This window comes from Rhineura floridana, chromosome 6 (genome assembly GCF_030035675.1).
Source record: "Rhineura floridana isolate rRhiFlo1 chromosome 6, rRhiFlo1.hap2, whole genome shotgun sequence".
NCBI lineage: Eukaryota > Metazoa > Chordata > Lepidosauria > Squamata > Rhineuridae > Rhineura > Rhineura floridana.
This window is the reverse complement of record NC_084485.1, coordinates 122,592,528-122,616,957: the sequence shown is the minus strand read 5'-3', so window position 1 is coordinate 122,616,957 and position 24,430 is coordinate 122,592,528. Positions and strand designations below refer to the sequence as shown.

The following is a 24,430-nucleotide window of genomic DNA, read 5'->3' as shown; positions in this document are numbered from 1 at the left end:
TTTTTGAGTTCAGTGGGATTTACTCCTGTGCAATCATGCTTAGGGTAGGTGAAACTGACCTGGGGGAGGGGCAAGGGGGGAAGGGGCAGGGGAAGAGATTGGGTGGGTGGGCAGAGGGGAAGCCCCTTTACTTTTCAAAAGGAAAACATGAACAGTAATTTCTTTTTCAGGGTTTTCCCCACCTTTTTATTCTACAGCAGGCACATGTAGCCTCCCACCCAAATTTAAACCAAAGCTGTCCCTGACTACGTCCACACCAGACTTTTATTTCACTTTAGGCAGTCATGGCTTCTCCCAAAGAATCCTGGGAAGTGTAGTTAATGAAGAGTGCTGAGAGTTGCTAGGAGATGCCCTGTTTCCCTCACAGAGCTTCAATCAGAGTGGCTGACTGTTAAACCAGTCTGGCCACTGGAGCTCTGTCAGGGGAGTAGGAGTCTGTTCTGAACTCCCTTCACAAACTACACTTCCCAGGATTCTCTGGGAGAAGTCATGACTGTCTCATGTGAAATCAAAGCCTGGTGTGGATGTGGCCCCCTGATTAGGCAAGCCCAGCAGCTGTGAGTCTGGCTTTTAGAACACTGACAGTGGGTTCTTACTGCGCATGCTCAGCATTATCATTGAGTTCAGGCCAGGCATTTTTTCAACTTTTCAACTGCAGAAGATGAAGGTCAGAGTATGGGGCAAGGTCAGTAATAGGATTACAGGTACTCTGTGAACTCTGTACTCTGTGAACATGGGTGATTTTTAATTAATTTCAACAGATTATGAGAACTCTGATAGAAAAAAGTCCAAATGTGGTCTGGTTTTTCTCTCTCTCTTTTTACACTTTGAACTCTCTATTCTCTTTGACTGTTTTGTGTATCACCATGAAAATTTAGAAGGTTGTTAAGCAAGTGTTTCTGAGTTCAGGACTATAAGGTTGGTAAGGTTTTGTTTTGAAATGAGCTTATGGGAAGGGTCAGAATGGCATGGGGGGTATTTTCAATTTAACATTGTGGAATGTGAAAAATCCATGCTGACTATAGTATACACTCTTATGGCTGTATAATAAATAACAGCAGTTAAACATACAAATAGTAATATAGTTTCAATAACTAGGCAGAACCAAAAAGCAACTCTATTATGTTTAATAAATTGTGTTTTTCTGAAACTGGGAATTTACCCAGATAGTCTGATCTTAGAATTTGGCAAGTGACTAAGTGACCTCAAGAAAAAAGAACAATGATAGTGAAGAAAAATGTAGCTAGTTCTTATCTGTATTTCTGTTCTGCAACTTAGGAAACAATAATTTGAGGATACTTTTAACATTGCAAAGGCCATACCCTTCCACATACTGGCAGAAGGAACCGACAGATAGATGGTGTGTAAATAATATGAGCAATGCATTTTTTAGTCTACATAGGTTTTAGGAATAAGATATCAGTAGCAAATATCTCTACTGTCTGTACTATGTTTAGCAGACTCTATCAACAAACTTGTCAGGGCTGCAGGAAAAGCATAAATGACCTGATCTTAGATTTATCTTTATATATGTTTTTTTGAAGGCAAGGAATCTTGGGCTTAACAGATCATTCCAGAGATCTTAATGCTCTTACCAAATGATTTCTGTGTCAGTGAACGGAGGTAAAAGATATAGATGAAACACAGTATTCACATGTACTCTTACAACTTCATTCTGTTATTTATTTTGAGCTGGCTTTGTTTCATTGGTTGAGCAAAATGCATTCTTTGTAACAGTTATAAAGGGTGGTATTCAGTGCAAGTTCTACTCAGAGTAGACTCACTGAAGTTAATAGACATGATTAAGCTTCATTAATTTCAATGAGTAGTACCTAGTTGCATACAACCCATTATGTCCTTTTCTTGTGTAGGACCTGCTTATATTTTGTGTAAATTATGTATAGAACTTTATATATAAGCTTGTGAAGTCACAGAAGCCAAGGCTGTTTTGTTTTGAATCAACAGATATTTTGAGTGGTGTTGGGTTTTTAAAAGAAATTATGTAAATCTGTGATTCTTTGTGTGAATGCTTTATTTATAGCTGTCTTGCATATAGCTTGCAAAATCTAGGCCTTGGTCATTAGTGGCTCTCAGTGGGTAAACAACTATTCAGTTCGGTTCACATCTGTAGCTCAATTAACTGACTTAGGGTACTCAAATGAAAAATTTGTCCTGAAGTCAGCCTTGCAAAATCATTAATTGGATGAAGCAACATACACAAGTATTCACTTGAGTTACAAGGACAAAGTGGTTGATGCCTAAGTGTTCCATTTCCAGGGTTTACTGTTAGCCAATATATCAAGGCACAGAAATGCTTCAAGAGTTTAACAAGACATGATTGGGTATATGTTTAAAATCTTCACATAACTGCTTTGCAGTCTTTCAATCTGTGCAGCCATTCCCTTCCTCCCTGGTGATCACTTTGACACCTGCATGGAGAAACCAATGCCTGCATGGGTTCAAAACTCAACCCAAAGTTGGGTGAAACATGCGTTCAGATAGAGAGGAACAATAACAGCCATAGAAAATCAAAAAACAAAAAAAGACAGCTGCAAGATAGATATGGTTTCCAACATGTTTTAAAGAAACTCTTTATCAAAGGAAATAATACCTTTTGGTTAAAAACTGTCTGGGCAACTTTTCTACTGCAGCTCACCTAAGCAGAGACTCCAAACCTAGCCGTGCAAACTCAGAAGTAAACCCCATTGATTTCCAAGTAATATGTCCATAACAATTTGTGTGTGCATGACCATGTTTCCACTTAACGGTTAAGTGAGATGTGCAGGATCAGAAGAAGCCACTGTAAATCTTGTACACCCTACACGCACAGCCCAGTATTGCCAGGAGGATGACTTTAGCTGCTTTTACTTTTCAGTTTTTCTTAAAGTCAGCTTGTGTTGTCTGGACCAGAGACTATGGTTTATCACTAATACCGGTCAGTTTAAAAACAAGGCAACATCCTACCATGGGGTTATGATACTGGCTTTTTTAAGCTAACTAGTGTTTATGATAAATCCTGGTACTGGTCCAGGCAACACAACAAGCCAACTTTAGCTGATTTTTCTTTCTGTTTTTCTTAAAGTCATCCTTCCAGCCATGCAGAAGAAGGAGAGGGTAGTACATGAGCTGAGGCTCACAGTGGCTTCTTCCTGCTCATGCACATCTCATTGTTTGGTTTAGCTTGATGTGCATATGTGGTCTTTTGAGTTATGGATTTATTTTTATTCCTAAAATATAGTGGTAAATATGCTTGCCAAACAGTTATCAATTTCTCAGTCAACCCTAAGATATTAAATTGGCACATGAGCCTCACAGAATGTGACTAAAATATATTGGCAGCTACTTGCTAACTCCAACTGGATAGGAGTCCTTGTACTAATCCTTGAGTGGGGTATCAGATTAAAGGCATAGAATAAAGAAGTGACAGTTAGGCATACCAACTCAAAGGTATTGATGCTTATCACCAAATGTTCCCCTCTACATCTGTAATATAGCATTAACTTTCTATGCATGACAGCTTGGCTGCTTTCACACTGCACTTCATTCCGTTATTGTGACAATTTCTTCCCTGGTAATTTGTGCCTTATATTTGACCTTTCACATGACGTAAAAGCTAGTTCCAGAAATCTAGTGCAATGTAGTGGAAGTTTAGCATTAATTTTTGTGATAAATAATACCAGAAACAATCTGTTTGCGAGCCTGGGAACCCGGAAGATTGTGGGAGCTTTGCATTAGCTGCAGCCACTCACGTGACAGGCATCCTAGCATGCAATGTGTTTCCACCCTTTAGGTGTGCACCAATGTTTTTTGCCTGATGAAAATTGTACTGATATTTCAGCGTAGGCACAGGTAGTAGCATTCCCTTCCTCCTTTCCGCTGCATCCAGTCACTAACTCAAGCAATGAATTATGGGGGAGCTATAGTGCGCATGTGTATAATGGGTGAGAGACTAAAACAAGATGCTGTTTGTTAGAGCAGTGTGAAAGACAATTGTGCAAAATGCTGGTATATCAGCCAAAAAAGCCACGGTTCCTTAACACAACAGGTACTGCAGTGTGAAAGAAATCTTAGAAACCACTACCATTTTAACCCATTTAACGAAATAAGTCCCATGTCTGAAAGCACCCCTTGCCAGGGATATCCTGTTTCACACAACCAGTCTTGCTTTTTCCTGTATTTAGCACCTGGCTAAGTAAATTGTCGCTGATGCTTGGAAAATCTTTGAAACAGTGAATTTCTTTGAAATTCAGGGGCTTAAAATTACAAGTAGATTTCTAAAGCTATTTTATATAGAACACGTACTTAGGGAATATTCAGACAGGAGATTGCTTGTTGCAAAATTGAATGAAATAATTATGTGCTGCTCTCAATATACCTTATTTAAAAGTGGATGTGCTGCTTTCTGTATCATGTTAACAATGCTTGGAAGTGACACAATGACATGTTTAACAACCCATATTCTGTTCATACATGTCTGGAATTGGTACATGGGCAAGAATCTTCAGCTTACTTATTTCCTGAGAAAGAGCGGTGAGAGCAATCTAGGTAACCCTGAGCTGTGTTCCTCAACAGACTTGTCTGAGAGTTGATTGGTTTGGAAATCACTGAGACTTCATTCCATGTTGATATGTTTGAGGTATGGGTGGGTGTGTTCTAACAAATGCCTCACTTTTCTATTCAGGTTTTGAACTTCAGTTCCGACTGGGGCCCACCTTGCAAGGCAAGCATGTTACGGTGCATGCCAACTACCCAGCTTCGGGAGAAGTGTTTGATCGTCACAAGTTCAGATGCCTATCATGGCACAACCCAACAGGAAAAGAAGATGATTCTGACAAATACTGTAGACTAGATCTCCAGATTTCTGGATCATATCAATATTATTTTAGTCATGCGTAAGTAAATGTTGGCTCAGAAGGGAGAGATGCAAGCAGCAGTGTTTTATAATAATAATAATAAACTTTAATTTGTTAGTCGCCTATCTGTCCAATTTTTGGACACTCTAGACGACTTACAGCAGCAACAAATACAATATACAATTCAATAAATACATTACACACTACAATAAATAACCATATTCATCAATTTAAAACTAGCATCAAAACATCAGTTAAAACATTACAACTAATCTAGCTCGAATTCCTGTAGGCCTGCCTGAAGAGCCAGGCCTTTAACACTCGTCGAAAGCTCATCAGGGAGGAGGCATGTCGAAGATCGTAGGCAGAGCTTGGAAAAGTTACTTTTTTGAACTATAACTCCCATCAGCCCAATCCAGTGGCCATGCTGGCTGGGGCTGATGGGAGTTGCAGTTCAAAAAAGTAACTTTTCCAAGCTCTGATCGTAGGGGAGGGAATTCCAGAGGGTGGGAGCCACTACTGTTTCCTATCTTGGGGCTGGTTCACATCTTACCCTGGTGGCAGAGAAGTAGGCCACAAACCTTAAGGTAACCTGTGAGGCTGGTTCTCCATGCAGGTCTGTGTGTTTCCTCTCCCCCCCCCCAAAGGGCTGGGGAACAATTGAGCAAATATGTATATTGGCTTGTTATGTGGAGTGTCTCCCTCAGATATTATCTTAGGCCAAACTAGATGTTACTTTCCTTTTGTGGTTAGCAAGCAACACTATCTGGTTTTTTGTTGTTGTTTCATCAATACTAAGTGCGGTGGGGCTTGTTGTTTCATCAATACTAAGTGCGGTGGGGCTTGTTGTTTCATCAATACTAAGTGCGGTGGGGCTTGTTGTTTCATCAGTACTAGGTACGGTGGGGCTGATTGTCATTGAACCACAGCATGTGAGGAGGGAAGTTCCCCTCCCCAGCTGTGATCTCCATGAAAATTGCCCCTTCCACTGCCCTTAGCATTGGGGGGGGGTGCGTGTGAATTCCCGTTGGCACAAATGGAAGCTTTTTTTTTTATCTAACACTAGCTACAACACAGAGAGAGGGTGATTTTCATTGGGAGCACAGCTGGGAAGGAAAAGTTAAAACTTCCTTCCCAATGTGATGCAGTCCTAATAATTACTCCCACCCCACTCCACCAAATGCCTAATATATATATATATATATTTAAATAGACATGGTTGCTAACCAAGCAAGAAAAATAACATCTTGGCCTAAGATAATGCCTAAAGAAGGCATTCCACATAACAAGCCAATATACATAGACTAAAGTTGCGTAGTTGTTCCTCACCTCTTTCTGAGGGGAAAAGACTTGTACAAACCTCACATATGTGATGGTGAGGAATGAATTAAGAGAAGTCACTAAGAAAAGAAGACAAGATCTGATTTAGTGAAAAAGTAGTCCTTGATTTTCAAAATATGGCAGTTAGACTACAGGCATAATTTTTTCATGTGAATGTTGGGAAAGTAAAACTGCATCTGTTTATAAGTGGTGGAAGAGCCTATTACCATCTTAAAGTTCAGTTCTTGGAAATTGATTGAAGTCTACAATGTTTACAAACTTTAGGTTTATTTTCAGTAAATATTGAGTGCTAATGTTCAAATGCCAGAAAAACTGCAACTACTTAGAGTGCAACAGTTGTGCGTGTAATTGTAATAGCTATTCCTTTTTGAAACTCTGCAATAAGTTTTTAAACCAGCACATCATCAGTGTGACTTCATCAGCCAGTTCTCCGCAGGAATCTGCAATATGTGAAAATTAAATAGGAGACCCAGAATATTCACTTTTATGCGGGAAGATTGTGAAAACTTCTGTGGAGTTTACAAATTGCTTTCATAAATCTTCAGACAGAGGTGACTTGAGTACACCAGTTGGTTTTTTAAAAATAGACCCAATGAAACTGCTTTTAGTTTTGGTTTCCAAAGTACTTAAAATTAAAATTATTTTAAAATTTAAAAAAAAACTTCTAAGAAAAAAACATGTAGTAGAATGGCTGTGCGAGAGCTGGGAGGTTCTTTGCTTCATGCAAGTCATCATCTCCCAGCCTCATCCCTCCTCAATCTGCAACATAGCTGTAATAGTAGCCTGTGATTCCTAAGATTGATAGACTTATTTGGATACTTTTTAATATTGCTTTCCAGGGCCAAAGGGCCCTCAAGGTTATTCACAAAATCATAAAAATAATGTAAAATGTAAGATATAAAAACTATTAAACCATCCAACACAATACAGGCATACCCCGCTTAACATCGCTTCACTTAACGTCGCCTCGCTATAACATACATGCTGCAGATGCCTGTATTTCTCCAGAAACGCAGTGCAGCAGCAGAGGCTTTAGCGCGTGGGGATGGAAATAGACGCGATCACGCCACCGCAAATCAGCTGGGAGGCGCGATCACAATCAGCTGGGAGGCGCAGCAGCGCAGCAGCAGAGGCTTTAGTGCGGGGCTTTGAGGCTCCGCATGAAGGAGAGGTAAAAAAAGTTTTAAAAGGTAGTGCTTCATTTTAAGGACATTTTCGGTTTACGTACTCGCTCTGGTCCCATTGAGTACGTTAATGTGAGGTATTACTGTACTGGAGATAAAAGCAACAGTTAAAATTGGGGGCCACAATCCTATTAAAATTAAAAGCATATTGGAATAGCCAAGTTTTTAAGGCTCATTTGAACACAATCAGAGAGGGAGCCAGATACAAGGTATGTGAAATGCTTTGAACACAGCCTCTCCCAACCTTTGGGTCCCCAGATGTTGCTGGACTACAGTTCCCATCACTCCTGACCATTGACCATGCTGGCTGGGGCTGATGGGAGTTGTAGTCCAACATCTGGGAACCCAAAGGTTGGGAAAAGCTGCATCTAAATTGCTGCATAATTATAATTAATAGTAGCAGGGAAAACTGAAGACTCATAATGTCAGAAAGGTCAAGAGGGAATTTGAAAAGGGGTCTTAGGTAAATCTCCTGAGTTCTTTACAAAATGCAAGTTAGATGCATTTGACTTCTCTGTAATCACTGTTTCACCCATGTTCAGCATTTTATGATGTGTGGGGGCTTCTTCTCTAACCACAATCCTATATCTATCTACTTAGGAATAACTCCCATTAAGTTCACCGGGGTTTACTTTCGCAGGTTAGTGGGTATAAACTTTTTTTTAAAAGCAGTATCTTCTGAGCCTTAAAATATTGTAACTGTTTTGTAGTTCTCTTGAAGACAGTAACATTTTAGGAAAGCAAGGCCAAAAAAAAAAATTATAGGTCTTGGTGGTAATAGGTGGTTCACACCAGCATTTATTTGCTTTTATTGATAGAAGAGGTGTGTGTGTGTGTTTTATTCCAGAGATCAGAAAAGTGGTGGAGGTTACATAGTTGTGGATCCTATTTTACGTATTGGTGCTGACAATCGTGAATTGCCCTTGGATTGTGTTACACTCCAGACATTCCTGTCTAAGTGTCTGGGACCATTTGATGGATGGGAAGATCGTCTTAAAGTCGCAAAAGAATCTGGTAATAACCACATTGAATCCTAAATCAAATATCTGGTACATAACATTGATTGACTAACACTATTTATTTATCATCTTTCTTCTGGGAGAACTCACAATGATATACACGTGGTTCCCAGGCAGGTCTCCCATCTGGGTGCTAACAGCACCCAGACCTACTTGGCTTTACCATGTTTACTGCATCATTTGTTGTTGTTATTGTTATTCTTGTTATTAATTAGATTTATATCCTGCCCTTCCTCCCAGTAGGAGCCCAGAGTGGCAAACAAAAGCACTAAAAACATTCTAAAAATCATAAAAACAGACATCCGTAAAATATCTTTTTTTTAAAAAGAAAGCTTTAAAAACATTTTTTTTAAAAGCTTTAAAAACGTAGTAAAAAGCAGTTCCAACACAGATGCAGACTGGGGTAAGGTCTCTACTTAAAAGGCTTGTTGGAAGTGGAAGGTCTTCAGTAGGTGACAAAAAGATAACAGCACCTGCCTAATATTTAAGAGAGGGAGTTCCACAGAGTAGGTGCTGCCACACTAAAGGTCCGTTTCCTATGTTGTGCAGAACAGACCTCCTGATAAGATGGTATCTGCAAGAGGCCCTCACCTGTAGAGGGCAGTGATCTATTGGGTATATAAGGGGTAAGACACTATTTCAGGTATCCTGGTCCCAAGCTGTATAGGGCTTTGTACACCAAAACCAGCACCTTGAACTTAGCCCGGTAGCCAATAAGTAGCCAGTGCAATTCATTAATCAGCGGGGTGAAATGCTGGCGATACCCTGTCCCAGGGAGCAGTCTCACTGCTGCATTTTGCACCAGCTGCAGCTTCCGAACCAACCTCAAGGGCAGCCCCACATAGAGTGCATTATAGCAATCCAGCCTGGAGGTTACCAGTGCATGGACAACAATGATCAGGCTATCCCGGTCCAGAAACGGCCGCAGCTGTCTTATCAGCCGAAGCTGGTAAAGGCACTCCTAGCCACTGAGGTCACCTGGGCCCCTAGTGACAAAGATGGATCCAGGAGCACCCCCAGACTACAGACCTGCTCTCAGAGGGAGTATGACCCCATCCCAAGCTGGCAACTGACCAATTATCCAAACTTGGGAACCACCAACCCACAGCGCCTCAGTCTTGCTAGGATTCAGACTCAGTTTATTGGCCCTCATCAAGCCCACTACCAAGACCAGGCAGCGGTCCAGGGTTTGCACAGCCTTTCCCGATTCAGATGTTACAGAGAAATAGAGCTGGGTATCATCAGCATACTGCTGGCACCTTGCCCCAAATCTGATGAGTGCTCCCAATGACTTCATATAGATGTCAAACAGCATGGGGAACAAGATGGTACCCTACAGCACCCCGTAGCACAACTGCCGGGGGGCCGAAAGACAATCACCCAGTGCTATTCTCTGAGAACAACTCTGTAGATAGGATCGGAACCAGTCTAAAACAGTGCCATCTCACCAAGTTGGTCCCAAAGGATGCCATGGTCAATGGTATCAAAAGCCACAGAGAGATCAAGTAAGAATAACAGGGTCGCACTCCCCCTGTCCTTCTCCCGATAAAGGTCATCCATCAGGGTGACCAAGGCCGATTCAGTCCCATAACCAGGCTTGAACCCAGACTGGAATGAGTCAAGATAATCTGTTTCATCCAAGAGTACTTGCAATTGCTGCGCTGCAACCCTCTCAATCACCTTCCCTAAAAAGGAGGTATTTGCAAACAGGCAGTAGTTGTCACAAACCAATGGGTCCAGGGTGGGCTTTTTTAGGATCACCGCCTCTTTCAGGGCAGCTGGAATGACCCCCTTCCACAGTGACACATTGACCACACCCTGGATCCACTCAGTCAAGCCCTTGGCAAGCTTTAATAAGCCTAGAAGGGCAAGGGTTGAGAGGACACGTTGCTGGCCGCATTGTCATAAGCACCTTGTCCACATCATCAGGCTGCACCAACTGAAACTGATTCTAAGAAGCTGCAGCAGATGTTGCACTGGACACCTCACTGGGTACTACAGTAGATGTGGATGAGGCATCAAGATTGCTACGGAGGCAAGCAACTTTACCCTCAGTGCCTTGCAACAATTCACAGTGAGCTTCCGAAGAGTCAAAAACTCCCATTTCCTAGAGTTGATATCAACAGACCCCTGACAATAAGGAAAAGCTCCACTGAAGATGCTATTTGAGGATGAGATGGTGGCAGAAAAGTGGGCTGTGTCTGAATTGTTGTGTCTGAACTGTTCTTTTCAGTACTTATGACTGCCCAGTTTATTATGTGTGTCCTCATATCCCCGGGCAGGAGAGAACAGACTGAAGCTGAATCCCGATAAGTCCGAGGTGTTACTTGTAGGAGACAGAGGAAGGTTGGGTATTACAGACCTGATACTTAATGGGGTGAGATTACCCCTGAAGGACCAGGTCCGCAGCCTCGGGGTCATTCTTGACTCCCAGCTGTCCATGGAGGCTCAGGTTTCGGCGGTGAGTTGGGCAGCTTGGTATCAATTACATCTGATACAGAGGCTGCGACCCTACCTCCCTGTTCATCTGCTCCCACAGGTGATACATGCCCTGGTCTCCTCTCGCTTAAACTACTGTAATGCGCTCTACGTGGGGTTACCCTTGAAAATGGTCCAGAAATTACAGCTGGTACAGAATGCGGCGGTGTGCTTGATCAAGCGCAGCCGTCGCCGTGATCACATCACTCCAGTATTAATAGATCTTCACTGGTTACCAGTTGTTTACCGGGCCCGATTCAAGGTGTTGGTGTTGACCTTTAAAACCCTATACGGTTTCGGCCCAGTTTATCTGAAGGAGCGCCTCCAGAATCACCAATTATGCCGCCTCACAAATCAGCCTCTCAAGACCTTCTCTCGGTCCCACCGGCTAAAACAGCTAGGCTGGTGCGGACCAGAGAGAGGGCATTTTCGGTTGTGGCCCCCACCCTCTGGAATTCCCTTCCGTATGATCTCCGACATGCTCCCTCCCTGATAGGCTTTCGTCGAGCCTTAAAAACCTGGCTATTCAGGCAGGCCTATGGGATTGAGGAGGATTAATTTTATGATGTTTTAATTGGAAATTGGTTTTAAATCGTTAGGACTGTAGATTGTTTTTGTATATTGTATATTATGTATAGCTTTTAGCTATTGTAAGTCACCTAGAGTGTCCACTAACCTGGACAGATAGGCGACCAATAAATAAAATTATTAAAAAATTATTTAAAAACATGTTAATAAGTTTCATTATTGCTTTATAGGTTACAACATGGTTCACTTTACCCCTGTCCAGAGACTTGGTCTATCTAGATCATGTTACTCATTGGCTGATCAGTTGCAAATAAATCCTGATTTTTCAACCCCTAACACAAAGTGTTCTTGGAATGAAATTGGAAAACTAGTGGAAAAAATGAAAAATGAATGGAATATGGTTTGTATTACAGATGTAGTCTACAATCACACTGGTATGTTTATTTTTATTGTCATGGTCATCCCTGCTGCTATCATAGAATCATTTGCATGCTTCATAGCTTTACTGACTTCAGTACAATTTCAAGTGGGCAAATAGTACTGGAACGAACTTAGTTATTCCTTTCCTGCATTGATTTTAGGCTTCCTGTTTTGAATGATAAGAGCTCTGTTTTCTGGTACATTCAGTTGAAATGTATAGAATTTTTGCATCCTAAAAACCTCTTATCTGGAACTCTTTTGCAGTTGACCCTGGGAGAGAATGAAAGTAAAATAAGTTCTGTCAGTGTTTAAGCTTACAAGCTGCAGAAGTAGATCATTTTAGCATATATTTAAACGTTTGTATTTTTGTAGATACTCTATTTGATGTACAATCTGTATATAACTATCTGAATCTAGGAATGTTGAATTAAACATTATTTATATGCGGTCATAAAACCATAGATGTTGCTGTAAGTAGCATTCACATAACTGCAGCTCCAGCTTTTCTGACGTTGCAACTTCTACAGTTGATCTTCATGTGATTTGTCCACATTGCATGCAGAATTCAGCAGCTTTTAAATACATATGTAAACTTCGCATATAGCAGTTGAGTCCAAGTGTATAAAATGAGCAATATAATTTTTAAAAATGTAGTTTGAGCTAGGCAATAGTTTTCCTTGTAGGCTCTCTGTGTGTCTTGTTTAAACGTGGTCTCAGTCTTCACTAATCCAGAATAAATTGGGTGGGGGCAATGATGATTTATGCTGGATATTTTAATATTTATAACAATTCAAATGTTTTTAATTAGCCAGAATGACTTATTTGCAAAATGCTTTGAGGCCGACAACTGAGTAACTAGCTCCTCTATTAATGAAACTTTGTGTCTCCATCACCTAACAGAAAAAGGCCTTTCCTTTTTTTATTCCTTAAAAAAAAGGAAAAGGATGCTTTCTTGCATGGAACCAGCCAAAGTGATGCCGAAATAATGTGCAGCTGAGTGGAGACTGGAAAAAATGCCCAAGTTGAATGTAGCTGTATGTCACTTTGATTGGCTGGCTGCTTTTGTTGCTGATGGCAGAGTTCCATTTTTATAAAGGTCAAACCTTCAGTGAATAGTAAGATCTTCGTGGCTTAGAATGCTGGTTCTAAAGGATCTTCAGTTTCACTGTTAGAGGACATTTTAGGTGAAGGAAGAACAACTTACACTCCGATAGAGGTGTTCTTCTTTCACAGACGGTTTTTCCTGTTGTCTGAGATCCATACAAATGCCAAGCTTTGTTTTTGTCTTTCTTGAATGACATTTCTGAAAAGAAAGAGAATATTCCTTGCGTTCCTCCTCCAACAAGCTGATTGACACACACATGTACCTTACTCAATGATGTGCTGGCGAACCTTGAACTGCTTGCATTGAAGGAAGCTTTGTGCCTGTGAATAGTAGTTTGAGATATAGAACATCATCACTTGATATATTACAGCCATCAGGTGATGAATATGCATGTGTGAGCTTGCCCTGCTCCTCGGAGAACTCTGTTAGTTCAAGTCTCACTCAGTAGAATTAACCATTTTGGAGAATGTACAGAGCTCCTTGGTTCCTAGGTTTGTGTCCTGGAACATGGCTGCTATGTTTGTGGAATTTAATAGACAATCAATATTACATTCATATATAGCAAGGTGGTCCCCAAAAAGGAACATAATATAATGACAGAGGGAAATACTAAATCTTTAGAAGTTATCTGTGATTTTTAACAGCAGCTTAATTAGTAATGGCAGGTTATTGGAAACACCTGATCAGTTAATACTAGATAAGTGGTATTACTGGTTTATTGCCTTAACCGACTTGCCATCTGCACCTAGCAAAAGGCCAACAGCAAATATGGACTTCTTTGTGACATGGCAAGACTTTATTTTCTATATGACTCAGCGACCAAGTGCTAAAACAATCATCAGCAACAAATCTCACTTATACGGAACAAAGATGAATAATACCCCAATATGTAGATACAGGGGACAATATACATGCTGAGCTTCTCCTGAGTATTCACCTTCAGCAATATTTCTCAGCTTATCTGTAAATCGAAAACAAATATGTAAAGACAAATATCCCATGATTCTATACTATGCTATTTTCTGTATTAAGAAATTTATTTATTGAATTATAAAAAATACACTAACATAATTTTTTTACTGAATTTCACATACGCGGTGTAAGACTTCCCAGTTCCTCTCTGTTTAGAATCTTAAGTTTCTTACAGTCCTCTTACATAGTCTGCATGGAAGTGTAATTGGTAAGATAACTGAAGTGCCATCTTGAAGTGTTAATTTGCATGATATTTAAATTAATCTTGCTAATTGTGTTGCTAATTCTGTGTCTCTTGTTTTTCTGTAGCTGCAAATAGCGAATGGATAACTCAACATCCAGAATGCTCATACAATCTTACTAATTCTCCTCACTTAAAACCAGCCTGGCTTTTGGACCGAGCCCTTTGGCATTTAACCTGTAAAGTAGCTGGTGGCAAATGCAGTGATAAAGGGGTTCCTCCGCTGATTGAAAATGATCACCACTTGAATGTAAGAAAATGAATCCTGCTTGGTAACAAATGCTGTCACTGAATGAAGGAAAGTATCACTTAGAGTGAAGGAAAGTATCACTTAGACTTTGTGGACATTCTGTCCTAGAGAGGTCCATTTTACTTTCCAGCTTGCATGGGTTAACAGAGCTGACTTAAAACTTTTGTTTCAGAAAGCTTTTCCTTCAGTACGGCAGTGGTCAATTTTTAATATAGCATTCATATGCTAAGTCTTTTGAATGTATTTTGTAATATTTGTCTTAAGTACAGCTATATTGGATAAAATCCAATGTGTCACAAATGGGACTTCCCCTTCCTTTTCTCCCCCTGCAGCCCTTCATGCCTCCCCGATCTTGAGGTCCCTCAGCCCTGCAGAGCAGATGGGGGGGTCAAGGGGGAGGAGAGGAAGAAGTAGTCTTGTTGAGCAAGCAGGCAGACGCAATTGGATATCATTCATTGTATTTCCAGAATGTCTTTTTATTTTTTAAAAAAAGTTTTTCTTTCTTCAGACTTTGTATTGCAAGTTATCTAGCTGTGAATTATTTTGTAGAAAGTTCATATATAAGTAAATCATATCTGTACTAAGATGCTGCTCAAAACCATCCCCATCTTTAAAAAATAAAATAAAATCCAAGGATGTAGATACTTCTTGGTTCCAGGCTTTCTTTCTTTTGAAACTATAAATGTTTCACAAAGTGTTACATATGTAATAAAGGAATGATGTTTCAAAACAGTTTGGGCCGAACAGCATTTATAATTCATTATGTATATAACACTGATTTTTGTTTACCTGCCTGACATCCTGCTTTTATTTCTACAGTCTGTCCGTAAAATCATGTGGGAGCATATTTTTCCCAAGATAAAGTTATGGGAATTCTTCCAAGTAGATGTTAACAAAGCAGTCGAGCAATTTAAAACCCTTTTAACTCAAGGTAAAAACCTTTATTGAAGCATGAAGAAACAATATCCTTTTTATTGTACTTGAGATTCAGAAAGTTGCATAAGCTCATGCAGGGGGCTTGTGTTAGTCCAGTGAGATTTTTTACTACTTTGCTTGGGGCTTGGGGAAATAAAGCTACTTTTGAAAGTCCCTTTCATTTCAAAAGTATCTTGTCATGTGGTAGTACGGCAGGTTTGGGAAACAGGATCTGGCCAGTGGGCTGGATCCTGAGCTCTCCCACCTCCAGCAGGCCACTTTGAGAGGATATAGCACCTGACATCAGATGACCCATTTTTCCTCTGCAGCATGGCTTAAGTTCAAGCATAGAAAACAACTCAGCTTATTAATTTATTAACTGCTCCTTATATAACCATATGTCATAACTGGAAAAAAGAAAGGCCCCTTCACTTGAAGACCAGAAAATCAGAGTGTGGAACACGGCAAACATGATCAAATTGTCCAGTTTAGTCAAAATCGGAGCAGGCAGACAATCTTGGGATTGTTTAATAGAAAAATGGAGTGCATTTATAATCTACTGGTGTAATAAAATACAGAAAAATGTAAATCCAGACATTTTATTTGGTACAATGCATTCCTATATCATTATACAGAGAATTTATGTAGATCAAGAAAACAATATGTACTATGAGTTTCCATTATTATACTTTTTATTACGTTTGTTTTCTCAGATCAATATTTCATATTGTATGAGTGTGATAAAATAAGAGATATATACAGAGATATATACACACACTACATACTATCTATATCTCACCTTAAACAGGTGGCAGGATGTCTGTTATGTGCTGAGAAATCATAAGCTACATATTTTAAGAGCACTGAAAGCTAACCTTTTTGTATGTTAATTGTTATTTTTGCAGAACGCAATGAGTTTCTCCCCTTTGCAGTGGGTTATACTGCTGAGTAGTATCTAGGCCTGTCAGTCTCTTGGCTTTAAGAAGAATAAGAAACTGCTTAATCATAATGGACAATAAATGCCTTCAAATTCATTACAAAATTTTCTGTTCCTCAAATCTACCAACAGATGGTTCAAAAGTAAAAACGGATCCCAATCAACATCTTGCAATCATTCAGGATCCCCAATTTAAGAGACTTGGCTGTACTGTAGATATGAACATTGCACTGAACACCTTCATACCACACAGGTATGTCCTTACATCACCATTTAAAACACCTCTAGTGTCTTGGTAGCACATGCTTTTCCAAGAGAAGAAAGTCAGACCTGTCATTTGGGAGTCAAAAATTGAGTGTGCTCCATTCACAGGCAAAAGAGGAGCCTGATATATGTACTGCCAAAACAGCACAGCAGTGGCCTCTGTTGCAGCACCTCCAACCCACCTGGCAGTAGTGTGTCAGCTCCCTGCTGAAGCTAAGCAGGGTCAGGTCTGGTCAGGTCTGGATGGGAGACCGCCTGGGAAGCATGTTGGCTGCCTTGGGATTCATGAAAAAAGAAAGGTGGGGTATAAATGTAATAAATACATAATAGTGTGTGCACATAAACACACTGAAAGTGCTATGAAATTGACTTCTGTATTTCCTAACACCTGAATTTTCTGTTCTTACTTGGAAGGGGTCAATAGTCAGTTTTTCACAGGTTGTACTGTTCTTCTACACCAGTGTTCTTGTACGTATATTTAATGCAAAGGCAACTAAAAGATTTAGACTTACAGTGGCCTTTCCCCTCTGCAAGGGTGGGAGACCTATTAAGTTGGTCCGACCCCAGAGACTAATGGATCCGGATGGTTTCCTAAGGGCTCTGGGGGGTTTTCTGGCTGATAGGACTGGCACTCCTGTCGAAACCTTGGTTGAACTGTGGAATACAGAAATGACCTGGGCGGTTGACATGATTGCTCCTGAGCGCCCTCTCCTGTGTAGAGCTCGTAAGGCTGCATGGTATACCCCAGAGCTGAGAGCGATAAAACAATATAGGAGACGGCTTGAGTGCAGATGGAGACGAACTCCTGGTGGATGCAAGTACACACTGGTAAGTGCCTATGGTAAGCTGTATTTAGGGGCAGTGAGGACAGCAAAAAAAAAAATTTTGTTGCCACTATCTAATCATCAATCTGCCGCCCAGTGGTGCTCTTCAGAATTGTCCGGGGGCTATTACACACGGGCCCCAAGGACATGGTAGAACCATCTGAGGCCCACTGTAATGAATTTGCTAGGCACTTCCAGGATAAAATCTTTAGCATCCGCCAGGACTTAGACTCCAGTGTTGTAGCAGGTGAATCAAGCGAGGTAACCAGAGCGCAGCCTTGTACCTATTTCTTGGATGAGTTTCAGTTGGTACAGCTTGAGGATGTTGACAAGGTGCTTGGACAGGTTTGTGCAACCACTTCTGTGCTAGATCCTTGCCCTTCTTGGCTAATAAAAGCTAGCAGGGATGGAACAGCCAGCTGGGCCAGGGAAGTGATTAATGCCTCTCTGCGAGAGGGGGTGGTCCCTGGGTGCCTGAAAGAGGCAGTGGTGAGACCACTCCTGAAGAGACCCTCCCTGGACCCAGAAAATCTTAACTACAGGCCAGTAGCAAATGTTCCATCCCTGGGCAAGGTCCTCGAATGACTGGTGGCAGCCCAGCTCCAGACCCTCTTGGATGAGACTGATTATCTGGATCCATTTCGGTCAGGTCTCAGGCCTGGTTTTAGCATGGAAACAGCCTTGGTCGCCCTGAATGATGATCTCTGTCGGGAGAGAGACGGGGGAGTGTGACTCTGTTGATTCTCCTTGATCTCTCAGCAGCTTTCGATACCTTTGACCACGGTATCCTTCTGGGAAGACTAGCTGAGTTGGGAGTGGGAGGGACTGCATGGCGGTGGTTCCACTCCTACTTGGCAGGTTGGATCCAGAAGAAGGTGGTGCTTGGGGAACATTGCTCAGCACCCTGGACTCTCCAGTATGGGGTTCTGCAAGGGTCAGTTCTGTCCCCCATGCTGTTCAACATCTACATGAAACCATTGGGTGCAGTCATCCGGAGCTTTAGAGTGCGTTGCCATCAGTACGCTGATGACACACAGCTCTATTTCTCCTTTTCATCTTCTTCAGGTGAGGCTGTCAATGTGCTAAACCAGTGTCTGGCTGCGACAATGGACTGGATGAGGGCTAATAAACTGAGGCTCAATCCAGACAAGACTGAGATGCTGCTAGTGGGTGGTTCTCCTGTCCAGACGGTGGATGTCCAACCTGTCCTGGATGGGGTTGCACTCCCCCCGAAGGAGCAGGGTCATAGCTTGCGGGTTCTCCTATAACCATCTCTGTTACTTGAGGCTCAGGTGGCCTTGGTGGCAACAGAGTGCCTTCTACCAACTTCGGTTGGTGGCCCAGCTGCGCCCCTATCTGGACAGGGATAACCTGGCTTCAATTGTCCATGCTCTGGTAACCTCCAAGTTGGATTACTGCAGTGTTCTCTACGTGGGGCTGCCTTTGAAGACGGTTCGGAAGCTGCAGCTTGTGCAAAATGCAGCGGCCAAATTGGTAACAGGAACCAGACGGTTTGAACATATAAAACCAATTCTGGCCCGCTTGCATTGGCTGCCTGTATGTTTCCGAGCTCGATTCAAGGTGCTGGTTTTAACCTGTAAAGCCTTACATGGCTTAGGACCACAATACCTGATGGAACGCCTCTCCCAATATGAACCCACCCGTACACTATGCTCAACTTCCAAGGCCCTCTTCTGGGTGCATACTCCAAGGGAAGCTGGGAGTCTGGCAACAAGGGAGAGGGCCTTCTCAGTGGTAGCCCCCAAATTATGGAATGATTTTTCTGATGAGGCACGCCTGGCACCAACACTGTTATCTTTTTGGTGCCAGGTCAAGACTTTCATAAGAACATAAGAAGAGCCTGCTGGATCAGGCCAGTGGCCCATCTAGTCCAGCATCCTGTTCTCACAGTGGCCAACCAGGTGCCTGGGGGAAGCCCGCAAGCAGGACCCGAGTGCAAGAACACTCTCCCCTCCTGAGGCCTCCGGCAACCAGTCCCCAGAAGCATGCTGCCTCCGACCAGGGTGGCAGAGCACAGCCATCATGGCCAGTAGCCATTGATACCCCTGTCCCCCATGAATTTGTCTAATCTTCTTTTAAAGCCATCCAAGCTGGTGGCCATTACTGCATCTTGTGGGAGCAAATTCCATAGTTTAACTATGTGCTGAGTAAAGAAGTACTTCCTTTTGTCTGTCCTGAATCTTCCAACATTCAGCTTCTTTGAATGTCCACAAGTTCTAGTATTATGAGAGAGGGAGAAGAACTTTTCTCTATCCACTTTCTCAATGCCATGCATAATTTTATACACTTCTATCATGTCTCTTCTGACCCGCCTTTTCTCTAAACTAGAAAGCCCCAAATGCTTCAACCTTTCCTCGTAAGGGAGTCGCTCCATCCCCTTGATCATTCTGGTTGCCCTCTTCTGAACCTTTTCCAACTCTATAATATCCTTTTTGAGATGAGGTGACCAGAACTGTACACAGTATTCCAAATGCGGCTGCACCATAGATTTATACAACGGCATTATGATATTGGCTGTTTTATTTTCAATACCTTTCCTAATTATCGCTAGCATGGAATTTGCCTTTTTCACAGCTGCCACACACTGGGTCGACATTTTCATCGTGCTGTCCACTACAACCCCGAGGTCTCTCTCCTGGTCGGTCACCGCCAGTTCAGACCCCATGAGCGTATATGTGAAATTAAGATTTTTTGCTCCAATATGCATAATTTTACACTTGTTTATATTGAATTGCATTTGCCATTTTTCCGCCCATTCACTCAGTTTGGAGAGGTCTTTTTGGAGCTCTTCACAATCCCTTTTTGTTTTAACAACCCTGAACAATTTAGTGTCGTCAGCAAACTTGGCCACTTCACTGCTCACTCCTAATACTAGGTCATTAATGAACAAGTTGAAAAGTACAGGTCCCAATACCGATCCTTGAGGGACTCCACTTCCTATAGCCCTCCACTGGGAGAACTGTCCGTTTATTCCTACTCTCTGCTTTCTGCTTCTTAACCAATTCCTTATCCACAAGAGGACCTCTCCTCCCTCTTCTCCTCTTCTCCCAGGCATTTTAGCATGTGTTTTTAAATTGCTTTAAAAAAAATGTTTTTAAATTTGTATATTTGTTTTTAATTGTTGTAAACCGCCCACAGAGCTTCGGCTATGGGGTGGTATACAAATGCAATCAATCAATCAGAGATGCACAGAATAAATTGTTCCAGATTCACCCAAAAAAAATTTCAGGATATATTTGACACCAAATGTAGCTAAAATTTACAAGTAGGTCTTAACTGCTTGGATACAGAGGATTCATTTTGCACTGACTCAATGTTCACATCCAAGTAAGGAGGCATCAACTTCCTTATGGTTATACATGTTTTAAAGTCAAAACTTCAGACGTTTTCATACCTGTTCTGATGGTCTTGTATTTCTTGTATTTTGTTTCTAGCAATGGGCCTGCTGCCATAGAAGAATGTTGTAACTGGTTCCGCAAGAGAGTTGAAGAACTAAATGGTGAAATGTACCGACAAACAAACTACCATCAAGAGCAGGTTGTAACAATAAGGCATTTGCATTCATTTGTTCATTACTGATAGCATCCATTGAACTATTAAAGCTTCATTGAAACAATTGCTTTTAATATATTCTAGGCAGTCACCTGCATTGTAGCAACAGTGAACTATGAACGACTGGCTGGTCATGGTCCCAAGTTAGGTCCTGTAACCCGGAAATTTCCTTTAGTTACAAGGTATTGTATCTATTTAACTTGTGTTTTAAAGTACGTTTTCTTTCATGTTTTCATGAATGGTGATAGATGAAAATGATTGGGTTTCTTGAACAAGGGAGTTTGGTAATAGATAAATGTCAGAAAATATAAGTTATTAAAGAACATTCTGTGTGTGTGTTCATGTGTTGCATACGTGTGTATTTAATAAGCCAAGATATATACAAACCTTTGTCCAAACACTTGCATCACCCCTTCTCTCCTTTTTACAGCATGCATCTCTTAAACTTGGAAGTCTTCAATTAACCAGTATGCTGTATGCCTCTGAATACCAGCTGCTGGGGAACCAGAGTGGGAGAGTGCTATGCTCATGTTCTCCTTGCAGACTTCCCATAGGTATCTTGCTGACCACTGAGAACTGAATAATGAACTACATGTGCCTTTGGTCTGATCCAGTAGGGATTTACTTTTATCGAATTATGTTCTAAACATGAGATGGTATCCAACTAATGTGTCCCAATGGAATTTCCCCACCTCCTCCCCCCATGCCCCTTACATCTGGGGTTTTACCGCAATCTTCCGGAGCAGATTTAGGGAGGGAAAGGGGTTCCATTGCTCAAGTGTAAATCCTTGCGCTGATGTGATCCTTTGGTAGGATGCCACCCATCCATAGTTTCCTGTTGCATCCAAATTGGGAAACTCTGGTAACCAAGTTAAGGACAAAGCAGGATCCTAAGTTGCCATTTTAAAAGTTGGTTTAAGATCCTGGCTTGTTCTGAACATGATAACCACTGTTTTTCGGTCTGGATGAGAGCAGAAAACTGATTAATTGGAGACTTCCTGGTTAAATTGCAGTATGTCAGAAGAAAATTGCAGAGGAAAGAAGGGGCTGCATTGAGCTGGCATTGAGATGTGATTGAATGTGGCTAATGAATATCAACATTTCACCTCTGGATGTTGAAAAATTCCATCAAATTTTGTGGACATCCAAGATGTACCAGTGAATGATGTTAGCTATCTAAATTTGATAAGAGTTCACTGGTGCATCTATTTTTTGTATGTTTATGAAGTTCTTCTGAAATTGTGAGTGTTCATGTGTGTTGACATATATTGCACACAGTATTCTTCAGTATAAAAGTGAGATTTTGGTCTTTTTACAGGAGTTGGTGGTTGCCTGTTTATGGGGCATCTGGCAATAATTTGACCAATAGCACTACACTACAAAGGAGAATGATTGAAAGCCTTTGATTGCATGGTCAGAAATGTAAACACACAAATAATTTAATGTTATATAAAAGACTGAATTAAAGATTTTGTTATTGTTTGAAAAGATCCTTTTTTAAAAAAAAAAGAATGTTAGACGGAGTTTGAAAATTAAGATACAATGGACCAACTACCTCCATCATACATATGAAATGGTGTATGTAATCTAATCTTCAGTGAGATTGCTGGTACCCATAAAGTTGTGGACATCTAGGTGCAGGATTTGGGCCTAACAAGATAACAGTGGGTCAGGAGAAAGAAAAAGCTCAGCACCAAACAAAAGTATCCGCTATTAAGCTGGTGGCAATATTATAGTGGAGGGACATATATTTCACTCTTTATATGCTCTAAAACAGATGGGAAAGCTGTGGCTCTCCAGATGTTACTGAACTGCACCTCCCATGAGGCCTAGCAAGCATGGCCAGTGGTCAGTAATGATGGGAACTGCAGTCCTACAACAAATTCCCTACCCCTGCTCTAAAAAGTAATTTCTGTATCCTACAGGTTCTTTACGTACCCATTTAAAGAACTAACCCTGGAAGAAGAAGAAGTTATGATGCATCATTCTGACAAAGCAAGTTATTTTATGGCCTATAATGGCTGGGTGATGGGAGATGATCCTCTCAGAAATTTTGCTGAACCAGGTTTGTGATTCTAAATGCTATATATACCTTTTAAAAATGCATTTTGTTAGTGGCCCATCTAGTCTTAACATCCTGTTCTCACAGTGGCCCATGGGAAGCCCAGAAGCAGGACCTGAGTGCAACAATAGTCTCCCCTCATGCAGATACTGGCAACTGGTTTTCAGAAGCATAATGCATCCGACTGTGGTGGCACAGGACAGCCATCATGGCTAGTAGCCATTGATAGCCTTATCCTCCATGAATTTAAATAAATAAATAATTTAAATAAATAAAGGATAAATTTGTCAAACCTTCTTTTAAAGCCATCCAGGTTGCTGACCATCACTGCCTCTTGTGCGAGCGGATTTCAATAGTTTTCAGGTTTCACTTGAACTATATCTTCTTACTGCAATACTTGAGTAGCTTCCTAGAGACCTTTCAGTAAGGCACTGGCTTCCTAAGAGTGCCTGAACATTTGGACTTTCTTTGCAAAGAATCTCTGCCTATAATGGCTCGAGCTGTGTATGAGGCGGGCATTGCAGGAACTTTGGGATGATGATGATGATGCACTGCTTGGGAACCAACACAAACATGTTATTAAACTGTGCAAGAAAAATGTCCCCTAAATTGTCATAAATAAAACAATGCATATAGGCTTTGGAATTTCTGATTATCTAAATAGGGCTATTGCAAAATCTGAGGCGGTTTTTAAAAACTGATAACTTTATTTTAGATAGAGCAATAGAGAAAACAGCACTCTGAAACCACTGTGAAGTAAATTTTATTGTTGTTGCAGTGAATATAGAAAGCCATTCCGGGAAACTACTATGGAACTCTGTTCTGGATTGTTTAGCCCACAGAATATATAAACCCATTGAAGTTCAAAGGAGCAGGTTCATCATTAAGATGGTCCAGGTTGAAATGAAGCCAGGGATGCTCCCAGTTCCCTTCCAGATTTGAGGGTTTATAAGGCTTTTTGGAAACATCCCTATATTCCAACAGTTGTTAGATATGACAGGGAAAAGGTAGAATGAGGTTGAATTTGCATTCAAGGAAAAGTGTGGAGGAAGAAGCACACAATTCCATGCCCCCAGTCGCTTACCCTTGGGTAGCAATATGTCTGCATCTGGTCTTCATTTTTGGTGAAGACGAAGTTACTCCTGTAGAATTCAAATTGTCCAGGACCAAGTATCACCTGGAATCCCCATGCAGTGTCCAGTGAATATGGGAAGATCCTAACTTCTGGGGAGCAGTTAACATTTAGATGGAGCAAGATTTTTCGTTGTGGAAGCAATATTAAGCAGAGTGATAGCTGCGTTATGAGAAGTGAGAAACCACATGGACTTTGCTATCATCAAGAGTTTCAGATGTAAAACTTGTGTCTTGTGAAATTCACAAATTAGTGGTCCTTTTTTTAATAGTTGGCTACCAATGGAGAGTGCTAATTGTTTTATTTACTTATTTGAAATATTTTAAAACCAC

The 24,430-nt window shown here is 41.2% G+C and overlaps 1 protein-coding gene across 4 annotated transcripts in view; it reads left to right on the top strand.

The window, feature by feature from the left end:
• Positions 1-24,430, top strand: part of AGL (amylo-alpha-1, 6-glucosidase, 4-alpha-glucanotransferase) — a 78,957-nt gene that overhangs the window by 4,608 nt on the left and 49,919 nt on the right. For all 4 annotated transcript variants that reach the window (XM_061633688.1, XM_061633690.1, XM_061633691.1 and 1 more), the window contains exons 3-11: positions 4,682-4,892; positions 8,226-8,392; positions 11,634-11,837; positions 14,210-14,391; positions 15,211-15,322; positions 16,376-16,496; positions 20,787-20,889; positions 20,989-21,086; positions 22,830-22,969. In XM_061633688.1, coding sequence (XP_061489672.1) covers positions 4,682-4,892; positions 8,226-8,392; positions 11,634-11,837; positions 14,210-14,391; positions 15,211-15,322; positions 16,376-16,496; positions 20,787-20,889; positions 20,989-21,086; positions 22,830-22,969 — 1,338 coding nt within the window. The remainder of the gene's footprint in view (positions 1-4,681; positions 4,893-8,225; positions 8,393-11,633; positions 11,838-14,209; positions 14,392-15,210; positions 15,323-16,375; positions 16,497-20,786; positions 20,890-20,988; positions 21,087-22,829; positions 22,970-24,430) is intronic.